At 36.5% G+C, this 26,541-nt stretch overlaps 1 protein-coding gene across 2 annotated transcripts; it reads left to right on the top strand.

The window, feature by feature from the left end:
- Positions 1-653: 653 nt before the first annotated feature.
- Positions 654-26,408, top strand: dhx57 (DEAH (Asp-Glu-Ala-Asp/His) box polypeptide 57). 2 transcript variants are annotated; one of them, XM_079634971.1, is made up of 23 exons: positions 654-782; positions 1,138-1,744; positions 2,113-2,319; positions 4,499-5,526; positions 6,844-7,037; positions 8,517-8,638; positions 8,738-8,936; positions 10,496-10,620; positions 10,701-10,834; positions 11,872-11,926; positions 12,038-12,255; positions 15,186-15,302; positions 15,407-15,503; positions 16,090-16,263; positions 16,417-16,617; positions 18,292-18,568; positions 18,662-18,757; positions 20,959-21,042; positions 21,134-21,271; positions 23,649-23,723; positions 23,805-23,939; positions 25,537-25,737; positions 25,818-26,408. In XM_079634971.1, the coding sequence occupies exons 2-23, from the start codon at positions 1,200-1,202 to the stop codon at positions 25,959-25,961; spliced, it is 4,566 nt and encodes a 1,521-aa protein (XP_079491097.1). In that variant the 5' UTR covers positions 654-782; positions 1,138-1,199; the 3' UTR covers positions 25,962-26,408. The 2 variants fall into 2 exon arrangements, with proteins under 2 accessions (XP_079491097.1, XP_079491096.1); XM_079634970.1 differs by having other exon boundaries at positions 2,110-2,319.
- Positions 26,409-26,541: the final 133 nt, after the last annotated feature.

Genomic DNA, 26,541 nt, shown 5'->3' with positions numbered 1-26,541 from the left:
GACTGAAAAGACTTTACTCAACAACCTCTTCTCTGTGACAGAGCTTTTAATCTCTCTATCTTGCGTAATTGGACCATTACAAATAGTGCAGTCATCTGCAGCGCGTTTTTTCCCATTGCCAGTATGTTGGGACACTGAAAACTAGCATTTAGGCCTAAGCAAGACACAGAATTCTCTGTTCTCACTTGTAATATGGTAAAATTATTTTAATCGACCAACTGAACCTATTTATTGATTGTAGCCTATTGTAGGCCTATTGATTGATTATGTCCTTCTTAAACATTAAACTTGATACAAATAAATGCAACAGCTTAAAGCTATTTACAGTAGCTACTATAGGAAATTATAGGCTATTTTGAAATAAAACACACACACACACACACACACACACACACACACACACACACACACACACACACACACACACACACACACACACACACACACACACACACACACACACACACACACACACACACACACACACACACACACACACACACACACACACACACACACACACACACACACACACACACACACACACACACACACACACACACACACACACACACACACAAAACTGTTCGCCAAAGAGCTGAAGCTTTTATTTTGTGGCAAACCAGACTTTTATTTTGAAAAATGTAGCATGTTTCCTGTTTAAGCACTTTGGCTTGCAGCAGGTTTCAATCTGGATTCCCAGATTGATACTAAAGTACCTAACGTTATGGATGTACTGCCAGAGATTCGCGAAACTTCATATTTGATGATCGGAATGATTTGTGAGTTGGCTTTCATTGTTAAATAACCTTTTTCTTTAACGGACTGTAACTTACTCACAATATGTGGTAGCAGCTAACAGTTAGCCCTGTAACGTTAGTATGTAACGTTAACTGTCACAACTAACGTTAACGTTAGCTGTAACGTTAACTGTTAACGTTACGTTCTGAACTTATGTCTGACTAACGTCACTGTGTTTCCGCACTTCGATGGTCGGTTTATGCTTGTAATCTTTTCAAATAAAATGTCTACGGGTAACGTTAAATATAATCAAGAAAATCTATATTTGTGTGTGTCTATGTGTGACATCATTATATTATGTTCAGCTTGTTTACTGACGCAATTGATGCTTTTCAGGATACGTGTACTGACGCGTATGATTCAGTTGAAAGGAAATACACTAAAAGGGAGCTGACATAATGAGTGGACGGAGGGGTAAACCCAACCGGGGTGGAGGACGGTTCAATAAACCCAGAGGAGGTGGAAGAGGAAGAGGACGAGGAGGAGGAGGTGGTGGAGGAGGAGGAGGTGGAAGCAGGAAAGCTGCCAGTGAAGGCTGGGATGATGGAGATGATTTCAGTCTGGATTTTGGTCCCAGTCAGTCATTCAAGCCTCCCTCATCTAGAGGTTCAAGAGGTGGAGGTGGAGGTATCCGTGGAGCTCGTGGAGGAACTAGCAGAGGATCTAGCGGAGGATTTAGCAGAGGAACTAGCAGAGGAACTAGCGGAGGATTTAGCAGAGGAACTAGCAGAGGAACTGGTGGAGGATTTAGCAGAGGAACTAGCAGAGGAATATCTCAGGAACTGCCCAGAAGACATGATGATGAGGAGGAGAAGAGATCCAGATTTAGACCTGAACAAGTACAACTACCCTTGCAGAAGATACACATGACGTCAGAGAACAAACTACAGGTCAAAGAACTGCTGCGGGAACTTCAGAGCCAGGACTATCACTCATCAAACAGGTGAACATGTGTTTGTTTCTATAGAGGCATCCACTTTTTCAGAGGCCTTGTTTCTGTATCAAGTATGTCTAGTTTTAAGACACCAATCCAACCAACTTCCAGATGAATCACAACATTACACAGTAATAATAGCATATCAGAGTAATAATAGCAGTAACGTTACTTTAGATTATTTATATTCTCGTATGAGGGAATGAACTACTCATCCCATTGCAAGTGATGTAGGCTACTTATTGAGGAGTCTTGATGTCATTCTCCTTTGTTTTTGTATTGTCAAATTGTATAGACATTTTGGAAAGACCAAAGTAGTTTATATTGGTTTACATTGATTGTTCAATGTTGAATAATCTATTTTTGTCATATAGCAGCTCTGATTATGAAGGTGGTGAGGAGGATGAGGAAAAGGAAGAAGAGTATGATGAGTTGGACCATCGTGACGAAGGTCAGTTCTGGGTTACCCATGATGATGGAGTGGAATATGCAGAGAATGAGGACTGGATGGAGGATTCGGTCCAGGAGAAGAAAGCAAAGCCAGACCCCGTGATCTCCCTGTTTGCTCTGGGCACTCTTTGCAGGTACAAACAAACATCACTCATAATATTTCAAGATAATTGTAGTAATGGTAGGCTGTACAAATAATTAAATAACAGCAGCTGTGGTTGTCATAAATTCACTGTAAAAAAATACAGTGATGTTGTTAGAGGCATTACGGGATGGCATATTGGTGCCTGCCTATCATACAACGTATAACCATATATTTCATTATTTAATATAACGTTAATACATCAATCAACTACCTAAATCTGCTTTTTACCTTACAATGTACTGAAAACCACCATGATAATATAGGTGGTACAATTGGAAGCCACATGATGAATTCGAGCTCATTGTAAGTAAAAACTATTACAATATAATTGATGGTATTTTATATAAATAATTTTGGTTATCTATATTATATTTGGTTATCTATATTATATCTATATTTGGTTATCTATATTTTGGATATTTGTGTTATCAGTAATGTACATTAGGGTGTTTGTTACATTCGATGGTGTTTTGTCTTTTTATGGACAGGCCGTTCATAAAACATGGCCAATACTCATGTATAGACAGTGCAGTGTCATACAAACAAAGACAAAACACCATCGAATGTAACAAAAAACACCCTAATGTACATTACTGATAACACAAATGAGAAGAACCAAACTTATTTATATAAAATACCATCAATTATATTGTAGCCTAATTAATAGTTTTTACTTGCAATAACCATTAATTTGACAGTATTTTACAGTACAATTACATATAATGCAATGGTAAACCATTTACAGTCTTTCACTGTATATTGTTTTTATGCAATAAGTGTAAAAAGTAACAGAAAATGTAACGCAAAAGACCCTAATATACAATACTGATAATACAAATGAGAAAAAACTAAATTATTTATATAAAATGTAATCATATGTGATGTCACGTGGGGACATCTGGGAATGTCTTTTTATTGTTATTATTACCATCAATTAATATGATTTATTACCATAAATTATATAATAATACATGGTTTTAATTGCAATAACTATAAATTGTATGCTATTTCAGTTAACTCGCATATAATGCAATGTTAAACCATTAACGGTTTCCCCCCTATATGGTAAGTTAAGGTAACAAAGGTAACCAGTAAAAAGGTTTTTACCAGAGTATTGTTACAGTTTATTTTCTGTAAAAATTACAACCTTTTTTTTTAACTTAAATAACTTAAAAGGACACTAATCTTATTTGAAAAAAAGACAGGCAGTACAAGTAAATCTCTAAGATTTCTGATAAGGTTAAGGTTTTTAAGGTAACTTAATTTTTTTTAACCCTCTGGTGCTAATGCGTGGTGGTCAAAAATGACAGATTCTTTTCTATTTTTATCTCAATTAAATGTATGTACTATATTTTAGTTCAATAATGTTGAACTAATGTCAACTGACTTCAATAAACTTCAACTAAAATCAAATAAATTCATAAATTATATTTACGCTGTAGGTATAATCCATTTATTCACTTTTTGAGCATAGACCTGAAAGTTACATTTCCAACTTAAACTGTCATAGGCTAAATCTTGAATGCTTTAAAACACAGACTTAATAAATACGACACTTGGCAGATTATTGCTGAAGTGAAAAAGGTTTCAAAAAGTGATCTTAAAGTTACAGAATTGTATGTTTATTGTTATGAAAAATGCACAAAAAAAAAAATATATTTTTTTTATATGAAATATATTTGTTCAAAAACACATTTTACTCTTAAAAAAAAAAAGTGCAAGAAAATGAAATCCATAAATCTAAACAAGTTGTGTTCCAAATTTGAGCTTGATATATAAAAAAAGAGCTTTCAGTAAGATTTTCTTGGCCGCAGTACCAAAGTTTCGTCTCCCATTAATTTCCATTCCGGTCATTTTGGACTGCGAGAAACACAAGTGTGACTCTTTTTTTCAGGACTATTTAACTTTTTTTGTGTGTCTAACCTTTGTGTTTGTGCACATAGCAAGTGCCAAAACTTTTACCAAGTTTCGTACCATACCGATGAAGTAAAAAAAAAAAAAAAACTTAAACATTTTCAGTTAAAGTGTATTATAACATCGTGCAAATAGATTATGTCTGCATGGTAGTGTACTTTTTTTTTTTTTTTTTTTTTTTTTTTTTTTTTACTAAAGTACTAAATCTGATTGTTCACTCAATATATTAGTAACTCAGGATTCCCATGTTTCAGGTATGGGTTTGACCGTGAGCGCAGTAGACGAGCTTTGCAGGCTGGAGAAGAAAGTGGACGCGGTGAGGTTGGAGCGACATTAGAGCTCCTCCTATCCCAGATGTTCACTGAAAGTTTGGGCTCTAGCGCCCTCAGCCTCCAGACGCCTGACCTCCCTTCACTGGAGGAATGTGTAGCTTTGCGACAGGAAGAGGCCTTCGCTTTGACCGCGATCTACGGAGAGCGGTTCTGTGAGCGCATCAGCAGTCGTGTTTGGACTATTCAGCTTGATTTGCTATGGTTGGATGTTAGTCGGATGAAAATTTCAGAATCTACGAATTGCAAAAAGAAGTCGGGGTCCGATCAGATTTGCAAGTTTTACCTAAAAGGGGCTGGTTGTAAGTTTGGCAACCGCTGCAATTTCAAGCACCAAACTCATGAATCGAGCTATTCCAGAGATTTTTGTATAGGAAGTCAACCAGGGTTTAGCAGCACAGAAGCTCCCGTTTACCAGCTGGAGATTCGTTTCCAACCAGGTAATTTTTATCCTTTTCAACCTCCTCTCGTGGCCTTCAGTAGCACAGATGAATCGCTCTCAGGGCCGGGCCGCCTCAGTGTCACAGAGTACCTGTTCGGTCTGTCACTCAGTGCTGCGCAGGAAGGTGAGCCGGTGGTCTACACGCTCATTTCCTGTCTGGAGGAGGACGGACCTGTCAGAGAACTGCTGTCAGCTGCTCATCACAAGTACAGTGCTCCGCCTCCAGTGCTGACTGCACCCCTTGTCACTCCGGAAAGGAATCGGAGCAGTATGAACATCGTAGACACAGTTACGAATGGTTCAGCAACTAGAGATCGTTCAATCAAGAACACCGAGACCACAACTAGAAATCGTTCAATCAAGAACACCGAGACCACAACTAGAGATCGTTCAATCAAGAACACCGAGACCACAACTAGAGATCGTTCAATCAAGAACACCGAGACCACAACTAGAGATCGTTCAATCAAGAACACCGAGACCACAAACCACAGACTGAATCAAAAGGAAGGTGAGAGATTGGACGTCTCAAAACTTGACATTTTTAAAAGTAACCATACTTTTTATTTTTATTTTTTATTTAACCAGGAAAAGCCCATTTAGATTAAAAATCTATTTTGCAAGGGAGACCTGGCCAAGATAGGCAGAAAAATTACATCACATCCTGTATACAAAGACACAAAAGAAACATAAAAATAAAAACAAATAAATTAATAGAAACAGTATGAAAGCCAATTATGCACTTACAATGACATCTCAATAAAAACATTGACATGTGATGGATTTCAACTCAAAACATCTCATTCTCAACTTAAAAACACTCAAAGGAATCAATTTGCTAAGTTTTAAGTTGTTCTGCAGCAAATTCCATGTAGAGGGAGCAGAATAAACAAAGGCCTTTTTTACCCAGCTCAGTACTGACATGTGTGACAGAAAGCAAGACAACAGCCTGAGAACGGAGAGAGTAATGACCAGCACTTTTTTTCATAAGAAGTGAACATAAATAGGATGGGAGCACACCAAGAATAGCCTTATATATAAATATATACCAATGACAAAGCCTCCGTGTGGCCAGAGCAGACCATCCTACACGCGAACAGCTCACAGTGGTGGGTGCGAGCTTTACAATTAGTAATAAATCTCAGCGATGCATGATAGGCTGCGTCAATCATATGAAGGCATTGAGCAGATGAATGCATATAATATATCACCATAATCCAGCACAGATAAAAAAAGTGGATGCCACTAACCGTTTTTTAACATTAAAAGAAAAGCACAGCTTATTTTGAAAGTAAAAACCCAATTTTAGCCTCAACTTTCTCACTAGACAGTGAACATGAGGCTTAAATGATAGGCAGTCATCAATAACAATACCAAGATACTTATAAGTTGTGACAGTCTGTATTTCACGTCCGTTAAGAGTAATCACTGAGGGAACATTCAGTGGTCTATTCCGAGGGCCCGTGAAAAGCATACATTTGGTTTTGTCTGCATTGAGCACAAGTTTCAACTGTAGCAAAGTGTTTTGTACCACATTGAAGGCATTCTGTAAATGTGCAATGGCTTGTTTAAGAGAGGGTGCACAGCAGTAAATAACTGTCATCTGCATAAAAATGAAAGTTTGCATCAGACACATGCCGATTAAGATTATTTATATAAATAGTAAAAAAAAAAAAAGAGGGCCTAACACAGAGCCTTGTGGAACCCCTTTAAGGATTGGTAAAATACCAGATTGAACACCATCATGCTTAATGCACTGAGTTCTGTCACTAAGATAGTTTGAGAACCATACTTCATCCAAAAATGTATTTGCTGTGTGTTCAATTAGATGCTTCGTTCCTAAGAGCGGATATTGATGAAGAACAAGATGAGGATGATTATGAAGATGTGGAGGAATGTATCCCAGTGGAAAACGAAAGCTATGTAAACTTGAGGAAGAGGATGGTGAAGAAGGCCGAGATCAAAACTGAGCAAATACAGCAAGAGAACAAGAAGCTCTGCAGAGAGTTCAAGAGGAAACAGGTAACACACCTGATGATTGGGCAAGACACACCCTGCCCTCATTGGCTTGGATGGGTATGAATGTTTTTGGTGTAGTAAAAGATTAATATTTGCTGTCATTATTGCAGAAAATAAGCTCTGTGACCAACAAAAGTTTATTATTCTTACACGTTTTGTTCATATAATCTTTGTTCAGATAATCTTGATTTATATGGAGCCTAAAACATTTCGCACAAGTAAAAAGCTGAAGTTCGGCTATAAACAAACTACACCATGGTCACATGACTTCAGCTTCAGACAACTCTTTTTATCTTTAACCTACAAGTTGGAAAGTTTGAGTTTGAATAGTTTCCAAGAGAGTTTGTAGATTAGTTGATGACATTTAATGTCCCCGACATCCTCTGGAGTCCCATTTAACCATTTAACCACTTAACCACAACAAAGCAACCACCTTTTTCAAGACACCTAAAAGGTTTAAAAAATATCACAATTTTAGGACTCAACTTTCTTTCATGGATCATAAAAATAGAGTTTTTGAAGAGTACTAAAAAAAAATGCATCTATATCATTCTAATGACTAATGCAAAGTCCCAAATGTTCTGAAATCATATGATAGTTGTGTGTATCGTACAGACTTAAATTTAAGTTTTATTCACTGAAAATCTTGTGCTCCACTGTAGGCCTGCATCGCCTACATTCGCCTACTTATGCTATACCTACTCTTTTGGTGGAAAAAAAGGATATACTTTTGAGTGTGTGTACTTTAGCAGACATAGGCAAGCTTTGGGACATAATACTTTGTCATAATTGTTCCTTAAATGGACAGCTCTGTCTCTTAGTTACATGCATACAGTCACCGTTTAAACTCATCATCTTGTCACAGTTAAAATCCTCCTACATTCAATTGAATTTAATTTCATACCGGTTTGGACATAAATGTAGTAGCTTCCAAACATGCCTTGCTTGCTTTTATTCGTGTTTGTAGTTCCGATCGAATTCTTGTCCAATGCGCAATGTATTGTGGGCAATATTAGCTGTTAGAGTGAGCATGGATCTGCACTTCAGATTCTAACCAGAAAAAGGAGACCATCTGGGTATCTTTGGTATACTCATTTCAACATACTATGATTTGGGACTAAATCTAATTCTAAACACTCATTCTAATTTCGAATACTATTTAGGACGGATAGTATGCGAATTGGGACGCAGCATGGGTTTTAAATCCAATATGCTGCCTTTAACACATTGCTTCTGGTATTACGGTATGTCAAATTCCTTTGGTTCCCCTATGTCTTGTGACCAAACCTCATTATAAAGTACTTTTGGAGTGAATTTCTTTTGTGTCATTTTGGAGCTTGCAACACCCTGTCCCCATTATATGGAAGAGAGCAGCAAGGGTATTGTTCAAATTATCACTTTTTTTTTGTTACACCGAAGAAAGTTTGAAATCAATTTTCCAGTCTCATCATTTAACTGATCCGTGTGTGTTCTCTCCATCAGTCTTCGAGGCGGTATACATCGATGCAGGAGCAGAGACAGAAGCTTCCTGCATGGCAGAAGAAAGAGGTCATACTGGAGATTTTGGACAAGAACCAGGTTCTCGTCATCAGTGGGATGACTGGGTAGGACTATGATCTGCGTTGTTTATATTCTGTTAACCAATTTTTCTTTTTCTTTGTTGTTCTTGACATCTCTTCATGTCTGAATTAATTTAACTTTAGGTGCGGGAAAACCACTCAGATTCCTCAGTTTATCCTGGATAATTTCCTCCAGACTGGGCGGCAGGATAGAGTGGCCAACATTATGTGCACTCAGCCACGCCGAATCTCTGCCATCACTGTGGCGACCCGAGTGGCCCAGGAACGAGCAGAGGCCCTGGGTCACTCCACAGGCTACCAGATCCGGCTGGAGACCGTCAGGGTAACACAGTTTTTACACACCAACCTCATTTACTGGTTCTACTTGAGACTGAGTGATACAAAAATATTTACAATATTTTTTTAAGATTTTCTTCGTCATTTGATTATCATTTGTTAAATTGCTGCTGCCATAATTGCTTGAAAATGCACACAAGGGATTTAATTAGTTGATTATCACTAGGTGTGTTCACACTTGGCAGGTTTGGTTAAATTGAAAGGAACTCTGGTGCAATTGCTCTGTAGTACAGTTAAAGGGTTAGTTCACCCAAAAATGAAAATAATGTCATTAATGACTCACCCTCATGTCGTTCTAAGCCCGTAAGACCTCCGTTCATCTTCGGAACACAGTTTAAGATATTTTAGATTTAGTCCGAGAGCTTTCTGTCCCTCCATTGAAAATGTATATACGGTATACTGTCCATGTCCAGAAAGTTAATAAAAACATAATCGAAGTAGTCCATGTGACATCAGTGGGTTAGTTAGAAGATCCTTCACAGTTACGCTGATGGCGTAAGACGCTGATGACGTGTTATCCGGTGCGCCCGAGCTTAATTTATAAACTGAGGGAAACGCACGCTGTAAAAGTGTCTCATCCGCGACATGCACATTTACGCACCATTAAAAAAATGATATCCACGCAAACAATGTAGAATAGCTTGAATATAGCGTGCGTCTCCCTCAGACTGTAAACGAAGCTCGGGCGCACCAGATAACACGTCATCAGCGCCTTACGTCAGCAGCGTCACTGTGGAGTCCTGAACGCAGATTCACAACAGACCCGGGAGAGAATACAATGCTGAATAAAGTCTTATTTTGTGTTATTTTTGGACCAAAAAGTATTTTCGATGCTTCAAAAACTTCTAACTAACCCACTGATGTCACATGGACTACTTTGATGATGTTTTTATTAACTTTCTGGACATGGACAGTATACCGTATATACATTTTCAATGGAGGGACAGAAAGCTCTCGGACTAAATCTAAAATATCTTAAACTGTGTTCCGAAGATGAACGGAGGTCTTACGGGCTTAGAACGAATAAAATCATTCAAGGGAAATGCATAAATACCAAGATGTATATTGTAGATCGTAAAAAGGCTGAAATCTCAAAATATATACTACCATTCAAAAGTTTGGGGTCCATAAGATTCTTTAATGTTTTTGAGAGAATAAAGACTGTAATATTGTGAAATGTTATTACAATTTAAAATAACTGTTTTCTATTTTTATATATTTTAAAAATGTAATTTATTCCTGTGATAGCAATTTTACAGCAGCCATTACTTTCTCACTGTCCCATGATCCTTTAGAATTCATTCTAATATGGCCAAGAAACATTTCCTATTTTGAACAATGTTGAAAACAGAAATACAATTTCTTCAGGATTCGCTAATGAACAGAGAGTTCAAAAGATCAGCATTTATTTTATTTATAATAGAAATCCTTTGTAACATTGCAAATGTCTTTACTGTCTTTACTTTTTGATCAGCTTAATACATCCTTGCTGGATTTTAAAATTCCCGGTCTTCCTAATGTTATTGTATGTTTTCTTGTATCCAGTCCTCTAGCACAAGGCTGATGTTCTGCACCACCGGTGTCCTTTTGCGGAGGCTAGAAGGTGACTCTGAGCTCCGTGGCATCACACATGTGATCGTGGATGAGGTCCATGAACGGACAGAAGAGAGGTCCGCGGAAAGCACACATATCACTTAAAAACACATTCGCACGATGTGAGTCTGACAGTAAAATTATTCCTGTCTTGCAGTGACTTCCTGTTGCTGGTTCTGAAGGATCTGATTGTAAAAAGGACTGATCTGAAAATAATTATGATGAGTGCAACCCTGAATGCTGAGCTCTTCTCACAGTACTTCAACAACTGCCCTAGCATCCATATACCAGGTACTCCCATTACACTGGTACTGCTCCCATTATAGATAAAGAAAGAAACTAAAAATTATACTTTTCTGGCCTGTGGTTGGAAGCTTAGTTTTTTGTTTGCATGACATGTGGACTCAATAAATCCTTATCTTGAGCCTAAGCAAGCTGACATTCAGTACAATCTATATATTTTATTTAGAATACATACAAATGTAATTTAAAGCGGCGTTTTCAAATAGTGCGCATGTGCGAACGTGCTCTAGTACGTAAGAACGAGCCTATGATTGAATCTGGAAATAAAGCAAAATAACATAGAAAAATTAGTAATTGTCCTTAAATCTAATCTTAAAATTAATCTTAAACAGATTTATTAAAAGTAGTTATTACTCCACCACCTGCGTGACGACATTAACCAATGTTGTTGAACTACCAATTTGCAACAGTACGGTTTCGGAAACAGTCGTGATTAGCTAGTTGATTTCTTCAGCGATGCATCGTACTATGGTAGTTAAGCAGCGAGTTACGTTGTTGTACAGGAAACACACCCCTGTTTAGTTCTTGTCTGAAACCACTCCTTCTGAAAAGCTCAATGTACTCTGATTGGTGGGCTGGATCAGTGTGTTGTGATTGTTCAACCGCTTCAAACTAGTTTGAAATATCAAACACTACTAACACAACTCAACCAGGCCTCGCCCTGTTATTTGCACATGCCTCAGGTGGGTATTATTTAAATGAGGAATATTGTGACCTGTACATTCCCAGAAGAAAATTCAAGACTACAGTTGAGGCGTTTCAGAAACCGTGCCTACTGATATAGAGAATAACTCCCTTTGGAGTGGAATTTGTGCTTTGTAACTTTTTAAACAGCAACATGACAAACCAAAGAAAGTAAAAAAAATAAAAACATTCACTGATTCATGTTATTGATACTTTTTTACCATTCAAAAAGATTGTTAGTGCACCTTTTCAAATATGTAAACTTTTTATAAGAATTTATAAGGATGTAACCTATCACACATTTCTTACTTGCTTTTTCAAATTGACTTTCCTATCTAAAGGACGCACATTCCCAGTGGAGCAGTTCTTCCTTGAAGATGCCATCGCTAAGACCAGGTATTGATATACAATACATATTGCTTAGTCTACGATTATTCTTACATACTTCTTCACACAATTATAAAAATACAGTCTTTACAACACATGTTTTGTTTATTTGTTGTGAAGGTATGTAATTGAAGATGGTAGTCCATACCGACGCTCCTCAAAGCAGAATCGTCCCCCCGGTCAGGGTGGCGCCGCTGGGAAGGGCCGGGCTCCTGTTGAAGACTTTGATGATGATGGTTCTGGCTGGTCCTTTACCTCCTTGATGAAAAAGGATTCGATCAAAGACTCCATCCCTGATCAGCAGCTCGGTCAACAGGAGCTCACTGTTCGATATTCCAGTAAGTACACTAGAATTTTATTTGTTTTCTTTTTTTTTTAACCCTTGCGCTGTAAAAATAATTTACCTTATTTAATATTCACGTTTGCTGTGGTATTGATTTGTAATCAAAATAAATGTTTTATCTGGTGGAATCATTTGACATCGCACAATGGGTAGACAGCCCTACTCATTTACAGGGCCACACGCTAGACTTGGTTTTAAACAATGTTGCGCGCATGACAAGTAAGTTACGTTATCGGATTACTTTTTTTTCAAATAATGAGTATACACATTACTTTTAAATTTACACTGAAATATCTAAGTTACCTTTTCAAATAAGTAATGCAAGTTACTTAGTTTAGCCATTTATTTACAGTCTAGCTGTCTACACAGAATTTAATACCAGAGAACTGTGCTAAGTTATCTCAGATGTGCAGAGATATTAGTACAAATTAACTATTAGAGAGCCCTAAATATAGATTTGGACGAACATTTTATTATTTTTAGTTTTACCTGTCTTAGTTTTTTAGATTATGTTGTCCCATTAAAACCATAATGCCTTAGAGAAAAATTAGTCATGGATAAGTAAGACTGTACACTCACTTAGGCGGTCATTCAGACAAGCTGCGCGAAGGAGGAAAAAATACAGACTCCAGGTGTCCTATGAAGCCCTGTAGGATGCTTTGTCAAACTTTCAAAACGCAGTCAAGAATGCAAAATCCCAATATTATTCCAACATCATAAATAAATAAAGGCATAAGCATATGCCTCTGCTTTAAACCTCTCTTCAAAATCTCAGCATGTGACCTTTTCCATTAGAATAGATTTTAGACAATTTTGAGACACTTTAGGGCCAAGCTTTCTTTCTATTGTAAATTAATAACTTTGTATGGGGACTTTTCTAGCAGACCTTAAACATGCTCTGGTGGTTCAATCTCTTAAGAAACCAAATATTGATTCTACTTTACCTTAAAATTACTGGCATATTCCCAATCTAAACTTTATCTCAAAACTTCTTGAAATACTACTTTCACTTCATCTTCACTCTAATCTAAATCTCAATTTTATTTATAAGAAGTTTCAGTCTGGATTCAGAGCCCTCCTAAAGTACAGAGTCTGCTTTATAAAAGGTCCTCAATGATATCTATTTGACAACTGATGTTGGGGACAATGTTATAGATGCTTTTATATGAAGGGCCGTAAATCTTGGCTCAACTTGTTCCTCAGGGTTCCATATTTGGCCCTACCCTATTTTCTTTATATATGCTCTCTTTGGGTTAGATTGTTAGGAAATATGATATGTTTTTTATTGTTATGTAGATAACACCCAGATTCATTTCCCCCTCTAATGCTCCGGTTAGTCATCGGAGCCTTTGTTGACTTGTTTAAAAGACATTAAAACATGGATGTCTGCCAACTTTCTTAATTTAAATGAAAATAAAACCAAGTTCATCTTTTTTGGTCCTCCTGATGGTAGATTGTCCTACCAGACTCTCGTACATTTCATTTGTACAGAGAGTCTGGCCTCTCCATTGGCAAGCTTTAACTTCCTTGTAGGCGGGTACTCTGTTGAAGTTTAAAACTATTGGATCTGTCAAGAGCCACTCAGGATCTGCCATAACAAATCGCTAACGTTTGGTCGCACGACCTCAACGTCACCGTTCTCAGCCACTCCCTCTGTTCGCTGATTAGACCGGTAAAAAATTGACCGGAGAAAACCCAAGAATACACAGACGACATACTGAAGAAAAATTTTAATTGAGCAGAAGTACGTAGGAAGGCGGAGCCAGGCTAGGTAGATTGGTGCTTTATCCACAATTACATCACCTCACATCTTCAGTTAACACTTGTGTCAAGAATCTGGGTGTTAGACAGTGATTTGAAACTTGATAAGCAAGTTCTGTCTGCTGATCAAAGTAAAGCCATTCCTTAATCCAGGTTTTCATGTGATTAATGTTTTTATAATCTGATTTAGACTACTGTAACTCTTTGTATAATGCTATAAACTCCACTTTTGCACAACTCCAGACAGTCCAAAATGCTGCAACAAGGTCTCTGCAAATATGACCATGATACTCTAATTTTAGCATTACTTCACTGGCTGCAGGTTCATTTTAAAGTTGATTTTATTTGTTTAAAAGTGTTTGAATAACCTTGCCCCCTATCTCTTTTATTTTTTTGTTTTACTTGATCCTTCTAGAGCTCTCAGATCAGGGACACAAAGACTTTCATCTGTTCCTCGGTACAGACTAAAGCTAAGGGGACTTTTTGCCTTCGCTACTGTGGGCCTTAAACTGTTGAACTACCTGCCACCTCAAATTTGATCTGCACCGTTCTTACCAGTCTTCAAGTCATCACTGAATACTAACTTATTTGGACTTGCTTTTAATGTTGACTAAATGTTCCAAAATATTGCAAAAAAAATTATTTTTCTGAGTATGGCTTTTGTTAGTTTTATTTATCTTTCATGCTATTTGATGATTGATAATGTCGTAGGCCTCACTGATCTGAACTTATGCACCCTATAAAAAAAAAAAACTTTTAAAAATACTTGTAAAAAAAAGTTCACTTAAGATTACTCTCCTCCAAAAAAAATAACCAAAACCCTGAGGTGCATAAATTAAATCCTGTAGTCGGCAATAATATAGTGTAACAAGATATGTATAGGCCTAAACTATTTGTTTGTAAAACGGTCATCAAGTGTAACAAGGTGGGAAAAAACCCTCTACATTTTAGGAAGCTATACCCTGTGTGACCAAAGTCAGTAAATTTTAGTCCAATGCAATAACATTAGCTAGCATTTTCGGGGGGAAAATAAAACCCTTGTGATTGTGATGGTAAAAAGTTCAACCTGCTATTAAATGTATTCTTTATATTAGTTTTCTGTGCAATCTGATATAACACACTGAACCCTAGTGAATAAAATATCCTTGTGCCTCTTTTGTTAAGATTACTCAAAGTCTGTGGTGAAAACGTTGGCTGCTATGGATCTTGACAAAATCAACATGGACCTGGTGGAGAGTCTGTTGGAGTGGATTGTTGATGGAGACCACAGCTACCCACCAGGTAAAGAGCACAATAAACCCCTGCTTAAAATAATTACAGCTTTCTTATCAAGGTTAAAACAATTATTTGATTGACTGTTTTTTTGTGTTTGTGTGAATGCACAGGGGCTGTTTTGGTCTTCCTGCCAGGACTGGCTGAAATAAAGCAATTATATGAACAGCTGCAGTCTAATAGGATGTTCAATAATAGACGAACAAACAGGTATATTTTTCTATTGGGGCCAATAGTTCAGTTATTATATTTGTTTAAGTAGTCTTTATGAGTGAATTTATAAAGAACTTGTCCTGGACATATTTTAATCTATTTGCACCGTGACACTCCTCTGACCTTGTCCTCTCATTACTATGATGCAAAAATAAAATAAAATTAATAAATTGTAATGTTTTTATCCATGATGGTGGTATTTGTACTTCTGTATCTGTAATGTATGCTAATTAACTGGTAAATAAGAGTTTACTGAGAATCACAATTGAGAATAATGGGAAATATGAAAAACATAAATGATTATTGACATAATTAATATATCATTATTATTATACACTAACGTTCGGAAGTTTGGAGACAATACGTTTTTTTTTTGGAAACAAATTCATACTTTTATTCAGCAAGGATGCATTAAAATGACCATAAATGCCACATAAAATTGTAACCAACCCCAAACTTTTGAACAATAGTGTATATTATTATAAAACTAATTTTTGTTTTATTTTGATTTTTGGACAAGAGTTTGCCAGATTCACCTGTAAGAACCAGATGATGATATTTAGTGTGTGTCTAAAATGTCTAGGTGTGTAGTGTATCCTCTACACTCGTCCCTGTCCAATGAGGAGCAGCAGGCGGTCTTTACCCGGCCACCTGAGGGTGTGACCAAAATCATCATCTCCACCAACATTGCTGAAACTTCTGTCACCATTGATGATGTGGTGTATGTCATAGACTCTGGCCGGATGAAGGAGAAGAGGTTTGATTCACTGTTTGCCTCATATTGGTGCTGAATGAAGCTTGTATTTGTGAAACCCTTTAAAAAAAAACTATTTGTTTATTTTTTCTGGATAACATTGATTGTTCTTTGTGGATTTGGATGCATTATCATAAATGTGTGCGTGTGTGTTAGATACGATGCCAGTCGCAGTATGGAGAGTCTAGAGGACGTTTGGGAGTCTCGTGCCAACGCTCTTCAGAGGAAAGGCCGTGCCGGTCGTGTGGCGTCAGGCGTCTGCTTCCATCTGTTTACCGGCCACCGCTTCACACACCACCTGAGCCATCAGCAGCTGCCTGAGATCCAGAGAGTTCCTCTGGAGCAGCTCTGTCTGAGGTAACCAACTTCATATTGGGCGGTCGTGACTTAATGTTTAGAGAGTCAAACTTGTGACCAGAAGGTTGTGGGGTTCGATTCTCAATCCCGGCAGGGCAATTGTAGGTGATGTAGATGGGGGTGTGAATGAACAGCGCTCTCTTCCTCCCTTAATACCCATGTCTGAGATGGCCTTGAGAAAGGCACCTAACCCCTTATTTCTCTCCGGGCACCGCAGCAAAATGGTTGCCCACTGTTTCGTTTGTGTGTGTGTGTTCACTACTCACTGCTCCTAATGCGTTTGCCCTGACTTGGATGGGTAAAATGTAGAGGACAAGTTCATGTCACGTCACTTTCACTTAAAAGGAAAAAAAAAAAGCATGGTTTTCCTTTGAAACTGATATCAGGTTAACTTATATTATTTAAAATTAATTTCAGGAATACATGGCCTCTCGGCCCATAGTTCCACAAAATCACAATAGCATGACAGATGCTCTTTCTTCATTCCATGGTGTGTATATATACAATGCCAATCTCCATGCATACTTCGACTCACAGACCTGTGACATATCAATACAAACATCACCAACAAGTGCGAGATCACCCAAATATTTTTTTACGCAGATCCACATACAAAGAACAGTCATACAGGAAATGCTTATTATCTTCAATCACAGAGGTATTCAAGGTTGGCTTCCAATAGTTACAGATTCTCACTCCATCTACTTGTTTCTGTAGCTAAACGATGACCTGAGCATCTGAACAGGAACCAAGATTGTACCAGCTGTATGTTATATATAGATGCAATGTAGCTCTCCTGTACCATCAAGGACTTGCATATATTCAACTTATTATTATTATTTTTATGGTATAAACCTGATTTGAAACCTAAGTATTATTGGTTTAGATCTTAAAGGTTGGTTAGGTAAGAATTGTCTAAACTGGCTTAAACTGTCTTTATATACCAATACATAATTAAAATGTAATTACTTTGAAAAAGAGAGTATACAAATTGAGTGACTATAGTCTATTTAATCTTCAAAAAACACAGCTCATTAATTCCTACCGGGACGAAACAAGTGATTGGCTTGCGCGACTGTCACTCTCCGTCGCCATGACTACCGCCGCTATTACTGGCTCTGCCGCACCCGTTTTTAGGTGGGAGTGAATGGAATTAATGAGCTGTGTTTATTGAAGATTAAATACAGTAGAGTCACTCAGTTTTTTATATTCTCTATTTCAGAGTACTTGCATTTTAATTATGTATTGGTATATAAAGACAGTTTAAACAAATTTGAATAAATAATTCTGTCATAATTTACTGTACCTCCAAACCTTTTTGTTTACATTCAGAACACAAATCAAGGTATTTTTTAATGATATCTGATTTCTGTCCCTCCATTAAAAGTCTATTCACCCAAAACTATAATGCTTGAAAACATTTATAAAGAGATTGTAAAATAAATCCTTATAAATCGAGCAATTAAATCCAAGTCTTCTAAAGAGACATAATCGCTTTATATGAATATGGCAAATTAAAGGTCAAGTGTGCTTGCTGGATCCGCGAGAACCAATGAGGACTTGGAAGTACGGTTGTGCTTCCGTTTACCATATTGAGTGCTCTGTGTGTTCTCTGATCAATGTTTATTAGTGAATAAAATTAAACTTGACCCCGTTTCTGCTCTTCTCTCTCAGGGTTAAGGTGCTGGATGTATTTGCGGAGCGTTCTCTGGACTCGGTCTTCTCCCAGCTGATCGAGCCGCCCACAGAAGGCAGTCTGGAGGCCGCTAAACAGCGCCTGTGTGCCCTGGGCGCCCTGACGGATGAGGAGTCTCTTACTCCACTGGGCTGGCATTTGGCCTGTCTGCCCGTGGACGTCCGCATCGGTAAACTCATGCTTCTCGGAGCCATCTTCCGCTGCCTGGACCCTGCTCTCACCATCGCCGCCAGCCTGGCCTTCAAGAGTCCATTCGTAAGTCACTACACACACACTATTAGATGATGATACTCCAGTGCAGCACTATGTTACCTGAGATCCATGCTCTCTTGATGGTCACACTCACAGGTGTCACCTTGGGATAAACGAGAGGAAGCTAATGAGAAGAAGTTGGCTTTCTCTTTGGCGAACAGTGACCATCTAGCTTTGCTGCAGGCGTACAAGGTCAGTACAGGCTCTGATTCAATTAATGACTTTACATTAACCCTCTGGGGTCTAAGGTGTTTTTGGGGTCCTTGAGATGTTTTGACATGACCTGATATTTGTATTTTTTTCAGTTGCTTATAAACATATTAATGGCAAAGGTGTAATTACACTCTATTTAGCACGAACATGGCTATCATAAAATGTGAGCAACATGTATGTACATGTTTGCATTTTTGAGAGAATATTATTTATGCGTGGTTATTCAAAAAACCACAAACGACCAACTTCACATATTCCCACAATACTTTTGACTAATGGATGTTGTCGGCTAGAGTGTTTACTTCAAAATGATCTGAAAATCATCCGGGCTAATCGTTCACATTAAACAATAGATTGATTTAAATTTTGTAAGACAATATGCAGGTGGGCGTGAATGATCCAACAAGGTCATGAATAATGTCCTAATTCACACCTGAGAAGACAAAGACCTGCTAATGCTGCATACTAATGAGCCTTTCATTCAGGTGTCACTGAGCCACAAGAAAGAATGCAATGACAACACACACACATATATACATACATACATATATATATATATATTACTACAGAATTGGTTCAGAGTTGGAAACATCTTGAAAAAAAGTGTATTTTTCCACAAACTGTGTATGCTTGCAAATTGTATAATATCCAAAGTAAACATTTCTAGTAATTGTGCAGTTAATTCTCATTCGTATTTTCAGAAAGTTTTGCAATATGTAGGCTATCCTCTCCCCAAATTTGTCACTAATAAAACACAAAAATAATTTAAATAGAAGGCTTATATTGACCTTTTAAGATTTTGTTTGCACCTTGTAAATTAGGTTTTGATGTGGCAGTAAAAACTTTATAATCTATCCAAACCGAAATGTTGTCTTTCATATTTTGTCTGTAACATATCGTCTTTTATAATATATATTAGGGCATAAATGTTAATTTGAAGTTTAATATGTTGCTTATACAAAGAAATTTTATTTCAACGTATTCAGTTGATTTTTACTCATCTCAGTAGGCAATATAGATAGTTTCATTCACACACACACACACACACACACACACGCGCGCGAGCTGTAGTCGCTAAACAACAGCATGCATATGCGCCGTGCATTCATTCAAACACAGAAACAGTCTTTTGCGGTTTACAGACACCATTTCATATCGCACAAAGCACTCACTAATCATCTGCAGCTGGATCCGTTGTTAGGCTACTCCAGCACGTTTGAGGTAAAATTTCCAGGATTATCACGATATTATTATTCCTCACAGCGAGTGTGTTTTCCAGCTGTTGTGGGCGTTGACTGGTTTGCATGTGTTGCTTCAAATCATCTGCGTTTGAATAGCGCGCGCTCTCCATGGGCGTGTCACAATAGCAGAGTAATGAGGTGCCAGAACCATAATGAGAACGGCTGATCTCTCGCTCTTTTTATATAGATTACATAAACAGAGAATATTTGTTTTAGTTTTTAATTAGATAATTTAAAACTGCACACTTATATGATTATAGAGATATATAGCTCATGTCTGAGTGAATAGTATTCGCTGAGTTTTGCTTGAGTTTAGAGACGTGCACTAGAAAAAAAGTTCACGGAGACGGAGAGGCAGAAAGCACTCCCTGTTTACTTTCTTTATTTTACAAAAGCACAATGTTTTATTTCGATTTTAAGTGAACCCATAAATAAGAAGACATTTAACAGTTTATTTTTTCATATTTCTTAAGCCTGTATGACAAAAAATACCGGGAGTATTTTAAGTCTATTTTGCTGCTATGTAAAAAAAAAACGAGGAAAACGCGTCGGGGCGTTTTTGGTTCCCAGAGGGTTAATATAGTGCTCTAGCAATGTTTTTTTTTTTATTCTGATAGATACAATAGCAAATTTAATCAAAGTAAAGATAACTGTAATTTTACACATTATTTACTTAAAATTCACTTAAATATTTTAATACATTTCCATTTTCAAGGCTGTCCGAATTTTTTGAATTTGAATTAGTGCAGCAGACATTTTATCAGCTCTTTTTTTCAAATAATTAAAAAAGAGAATTCCCAATATATTGATCTACCTCTGATTATCATATCAGTCAGAATGTCTTTATTTGTGAAAAGTACTGCTGAAGATCTGTGCCTAGTTCATTATTCAGGACTTGTTCATGAAACGTGCTGTATGATATAATCATGTTGTGTTCAGGGTTGGTGTACCGCAGCACAGAGTGGCTCTAAGGCTGGCTACCATTACTGCAGAGAGAACTTCCTCTCCATCCGGGGCTTACAGGTGAGAGACTGATCTCGGATCAGCTCAGTGGAGATGCCGCCGGTCATTTTGGCACACTTGGATACATTTTCTGTTTTGTGTGTTCTCTCAGGAGATAGCGTGTCTTAAAAGGCAGTTTGCCGAGCTCCTGTCTGACATTGGCTTTGTGAAGGATGGACTGAAAGCCAGGGTCATTGAAAAAATGAGCTCGAAGGGAGGTGATGGGGTGCTGGAGGCCACGGGCTATGAGGTAACACTGATTTTTGAGTGCTGAGTAAATATTTTTTTTTAATGTTTTTCTTAAATTGAATATTTATTGAATTATTATTATTATTAGACATTATTAGTATTATATTAGTATTAGTATATAATTCGTATTATAAATTTATTCAAATAAAAGATTTAAAATTAACAAATTAAAGGGCACCTATTATGAAATTTTGAAATTTACCTTTCATGAAGTGTGTAACATAGATCTAAGTGAACAAAAACATCCTGCAAAGTTTGAAATATGAAAGTGCACCGTATATAAAGTTATTGTCTTTCAAAAGTAAGAGTAGACTCGGAGTCATTTTTATGAATCGTTAGAAGACCGAAGCTTTTTCTCTGACTAGATGACGTCAACTTGTCAAGTTATTTGAATACGATACGCCCACTTATTGCGCTCCAACGCCAGGGAAAACTTGAAAACGTCATGGCGACGAGACGCTGTTGTGTTCTGAAGTGCGACTCAAAAGCCAACTTTTTTCATCTGCCCAAGGAGGAGCATTACAATTCATATATACAACTATACCACAGAAGTATAGTCCGAGCCTTGTGATTTGTTCGCGCCATTTTGAAGACGATTGCTTTTTAAATGCACTCAAACTTGGATTCGCGAGCCAAGTTTGAAGGAAGGTTCATTTCTAAGTGTATTTGCATCAGCTTCCTCCTCCGTATCACAACCTGTAAGTGTTATTAATAATTGTTGCTTTTATGTTTTATGTAGCATGCTTAATTATTATTTAGTTTGTTGTGTGTAAGCACCGTATAGCTTCTAGGTCTTCAATGACAATTGTATTGAGATATGTGAAGTGTTTGTCGTTGTTTTCGGAGTTGTCTTAAAGAATAGAATAATACCTCGTAGTTACGTAACTGCATTTTTTTTTTTGTAAAAACGTTATGTTTATGCATATATTGCTAATGCAAATAAAGACTGATTGTGCTTTTACAATATGAACTCTGGGCTATGCTCGCTAACACTATAATCATTATTATAACACGATTTAATTAATAAAAGCATCATTGTACTCCGTGTTAAACAATAAGTATTATCTCTGTAAACACTGCTGGGTCATCTGACCAATCAACGCAGATTAGCGTCGCGCAAAGGAGGGGTTTGGAAAAATGAGTCGTTGAACGAATCATTTGGGAGTCGGTGAGCAAATCAGGTAAAAATAAATGCATATTATACGACAACAAAAGTGTTTTTTGACATTGCATGCACGTAAAACTGTTGTTGGGGACTCCCTAAACAACATTAGGAACATTTTAAATGTCATAATAGGTGCCCTTTAAATGGTGCATTTGCTTTGAGAACGTTCTTGTGATTTGTCTCTGATTAATATCTGTTTGGAAATTATGCTATTTTTAAAACCAAAGACAGGTAAAAATTAAGATGTTTTTTATCCTATTTCATCTGGATAGTGTGTTTGTTTGTTTGTTTTTGACAGCAGTAATATGAAAGATTGTTGAGTGCCGGTTTTTAGACTTTTCGAAAGGTGGTGTAATGTGTAAACCTAAAGTTTACTTTTACTTTTTATGTTTATGTTTTACTTTTTTTAAACAATTTTTATATTGTTGTGTAAATCTACGTAAATGTTTAAATTATTACACTCCTGGAGGCAGTATTTTTATTTATTTATTATTATTCTGCAAGGTCACATTGATCAAAACTAAATAAAACACATTTATAATGTTAAAAAAGATTTCTATTTCAAATAAATGCTGTTCTTCAAAGAATCCTTTCCACTTCAGTCTCTACCCATTTTAGGTGCACTTGGACGAAAACCGAAAATACATATAAATGAATTAAACAAACTTATTTAAAAATCAACAAATAGCTTAAACTGAGTTATACAAACATTTAAATTGCACATAACACAGTTTTTATATCAACTTTTTCTTTCTACTCCAGTTTGTTGGTGAAATATAAATAATATTTTTTTTTTATTATAAATAATTCAAACATACATTAAATAATGAAGAGATCACTAACAGGTTAAGTAAAAATATAATGAATTTATAGCCTAATACAATGCATTTATTTAGTGCTCTACTATAGATTTTTTTTTTTTTTTTTGGTAGCTTACTAAAGAGTTTATGGACATTGAATAGCTTTGTTGAGATAAATGCAAAGTTAAGTGATTATATATTAGCTTACAAGCTGTTTTATTGACGTCTTTCCCCGGTTGAATCACTGTTCGAGTGATTAGTACATGAAACGGGATTAATTTTGGTAAGTTGTTATATTTTTTGCTCTAACTAGTAGCCTAGTAAAGAGGAGATGAGATGATCAGTTCATGTGTGCCAAAATGACATTTATTGTTTGAATTTTAACCTTTTAACTGGTTTTCTGTCCCTAACAGGCCAACCTGAACTCTGATAACACAAAGTTGATGTCTGCCATGTTGTGTGCAGCCCTCTACCCCAATGTTGTCCAGGTCAGTGTCGCAAAATGAGTCTAGACTGGTGTATAAGATGTTGAACGTGAACGTGTGTAAAGCGTGCCGTGTTGTGTTTAGGTGAGATCTCCTCAGGGGAAGTATAAGCTCACTAGTAAAGGGGCTGTGAAGATGCAGCCCAAAGCAGAAGAACTGCGCTTCATGACCAAGGGTGACGGAGCCGTCCACATACACCCTTCATCTGTCAACTTCTCCGTAACTATCACACATCAACTACATTCACATCGAATTATGTATTTACTAGGGAAAACTAATATTCAGGGCAGGACTTTGTCACTCAGGACTTGATTGAATTATGAAAAGTGAGCACTGTTAGGCTGCGACATTATTGGCAATATTATTTATAAATAATATGCGATATTGTATATAATATATAACGCAATAATATATATGTGTGTGCGTGCGTGCGTGCGTGCGTAATGTCTAACACTGTTAGGCTGCGACATTATTGGCAATATTATTTATAAATAATATGCGATATTGTATATAATATATAACGCAATAATATATATGTGCGTGTGTGCGTGTGTGCGTGCGTGCGTGCGTGCGTGCGTGCGCGCGCGCTTCTGTGCGTGTGTGTGTGTATTACAAGAGTTTGGGATCGGTACGCTTTTTTTTTTTTTTTATCTTTTAAAAAGAAGACTTATGCTGACCAAGGCTGCAATTATTTGATTAAAAACACAAAACAAACTAATAATATTTAAATTTTTCAATATTACTATTTAATAGAACTTTTTTTAAAATGTTTTATATATATTAAATTGTAATTTATAACTCTGATGGCAAAGCTGAATTTTCTGCATCATTACTCCAGTCTTCAGTGTCACATGATCCTTCAGAAATCATTCCATTATACTGTTTTGCTGCTCAAGAAACATTTATTATCAATAATTTTTTTCATGGTTCTTTGATGAATAGAAAGTTGAAAAGAATAGCATTTATTTGAAGTATAATCTTTTGTAACATTATAAATGTCTTTTCTGTCACTTTTGATCAATATAATGCATCCATGCTGAATAAAATGATTAATTTCTTGATGAGTTACGAAATATTATATTTCAGATAAATGCGGTTCTTTTTATTCATCAAAGAATCCTAAAGAGAATTTTTACACAACTATTTTCAACATTGATAATAATGATGATAATAAATGCACAGCAAATCGGCATATTAGAATGATTTCTAAAGAATCATGATACATTATACTAAGCTGTTTTCTCTTTGGATACATTTTATTTTTAAATTGTAATATTTCACAATATTGCTGTTTTTTTTACAAATTTTTTTTATTAAATAAATGCATCCTTGATAAGCAGAAGAGACTTCTTTTGTAAACATAAAAAATCTTAAAGATCCCAAACTTTTGAACGGCTATATATATATATGTATGTCTGTCTGTCTGTCTGTCTGTCTGTCTGTCTGTCTGTCTGTCTGTCTGTCTGTCTGTCTGTCTGTCTGTCTGTCTGTCTGTATGTATGTATGTATGTATGTATGTATGTATGTATGTATGTATGTATGTATGTATGTATGTATGTATGTATGTATGTATGTATGTATGTATGTATGTATGTATGTATGTATGTATGTATGTATGTGTTTTATCATAATATATTTATACATTTACATACATTCAAATTCAATATATATTTTGATAATATTTCATAATAAGTATATATAATTGATTTTATTATTAAATATGATTTTTAATTAAATATAAAACATTTCAGTTGTCTTAAATCAAGTGTAAGTTCCCTCGTGTGCTGTCAGATCTGAGAAGTTTCACTCTTTGTAGGTGCGTCACTATGACAGCCCATACCTGGTGTACCACGAGAAAGTGAAGACCAGTCGAGTGTTTATCCGTGACTGTAGCATGGTGTGTGTGTATCCCATGGTCCTGCTCGGTGGGGGGCGAGTGAGCGTGGACCTGCAGCATGGAGAGTTCATTATCTCTCTGGACGATGGATGGATCAAATTTGCTGCCGCGTCTCATGAGGTAAAACAGACTTACTCTAGTATGTTATGCTATGCTAGTAGTATACGGCGCTAGTATTTCATCAGAAACTCTTTATGTAGGTTGCGGAGTTGGTGAAAGAGCTGCGCTGGGAGCTGGATCAGCTCTTAGAGGAGAAGATCAAAAACCCCAGCATTGATTTGATCAGCTGTCCTCGAGGATCTCGCATCATACACACGATAGTGTCACTCATCTCGACACAGTAACACACGTTCATCCAATACACAGATTGTCTGTTTACACATCCACATACTGTTCACAATTTAATGAAAGTGGGATGTTCCCCAAACAAAAGCCTTATGCCATTTTGTTGAATTGTGTGGAGGCACTTAATACATTTTCATTTTAGTTAAATTTTCCTTCATAGAATAAATGAATGTACTCTGACATTGTGTGATTTCACACAAACAGCCCATGTCCATATTGGACTGCTTTAATGCAATATTACTAAAATAAGCACTAACAGCAGGCCTGTGCATGATTTTTAAATGTATGGCATGAGGTACTGTATATGAGAGTATGTATTGTCAAATAAAAAAGACATTATGGTGTTTTGAATGATCAACTTCTATGATGATGTGATGATGAAATCTGTCATATTTTGCCAAAAGATGCAATGTCAAATGTATTTAAAAATAAAATGTCATATTAGATCTGTGGATATACTTATTTAAAAATAAACAGTTTTCCTCAATTATTTTTGGTACTTGCGTTACAAAATATCATTTGTTTCATTATATTGAGTTGATATAATGTGTGAAAATGTACACGTTATAGAAGTCTCAT

This window comes from Phoxinus phoxinus (genome assembly GCF_949152265.1).
Source record: "Phoxinus phoxinus genome assembly, chromosome: 14".
Lineage (NCBI taxonomy): Eukaryota > Metazoa > Chordata > Actinopteri > Cypriniformes > Leuciscidae > Phoxinus > Phoxinus phoxinus.
This window is presented reverse-complemented; position numbering and strand designations above follow the sequence as displayed.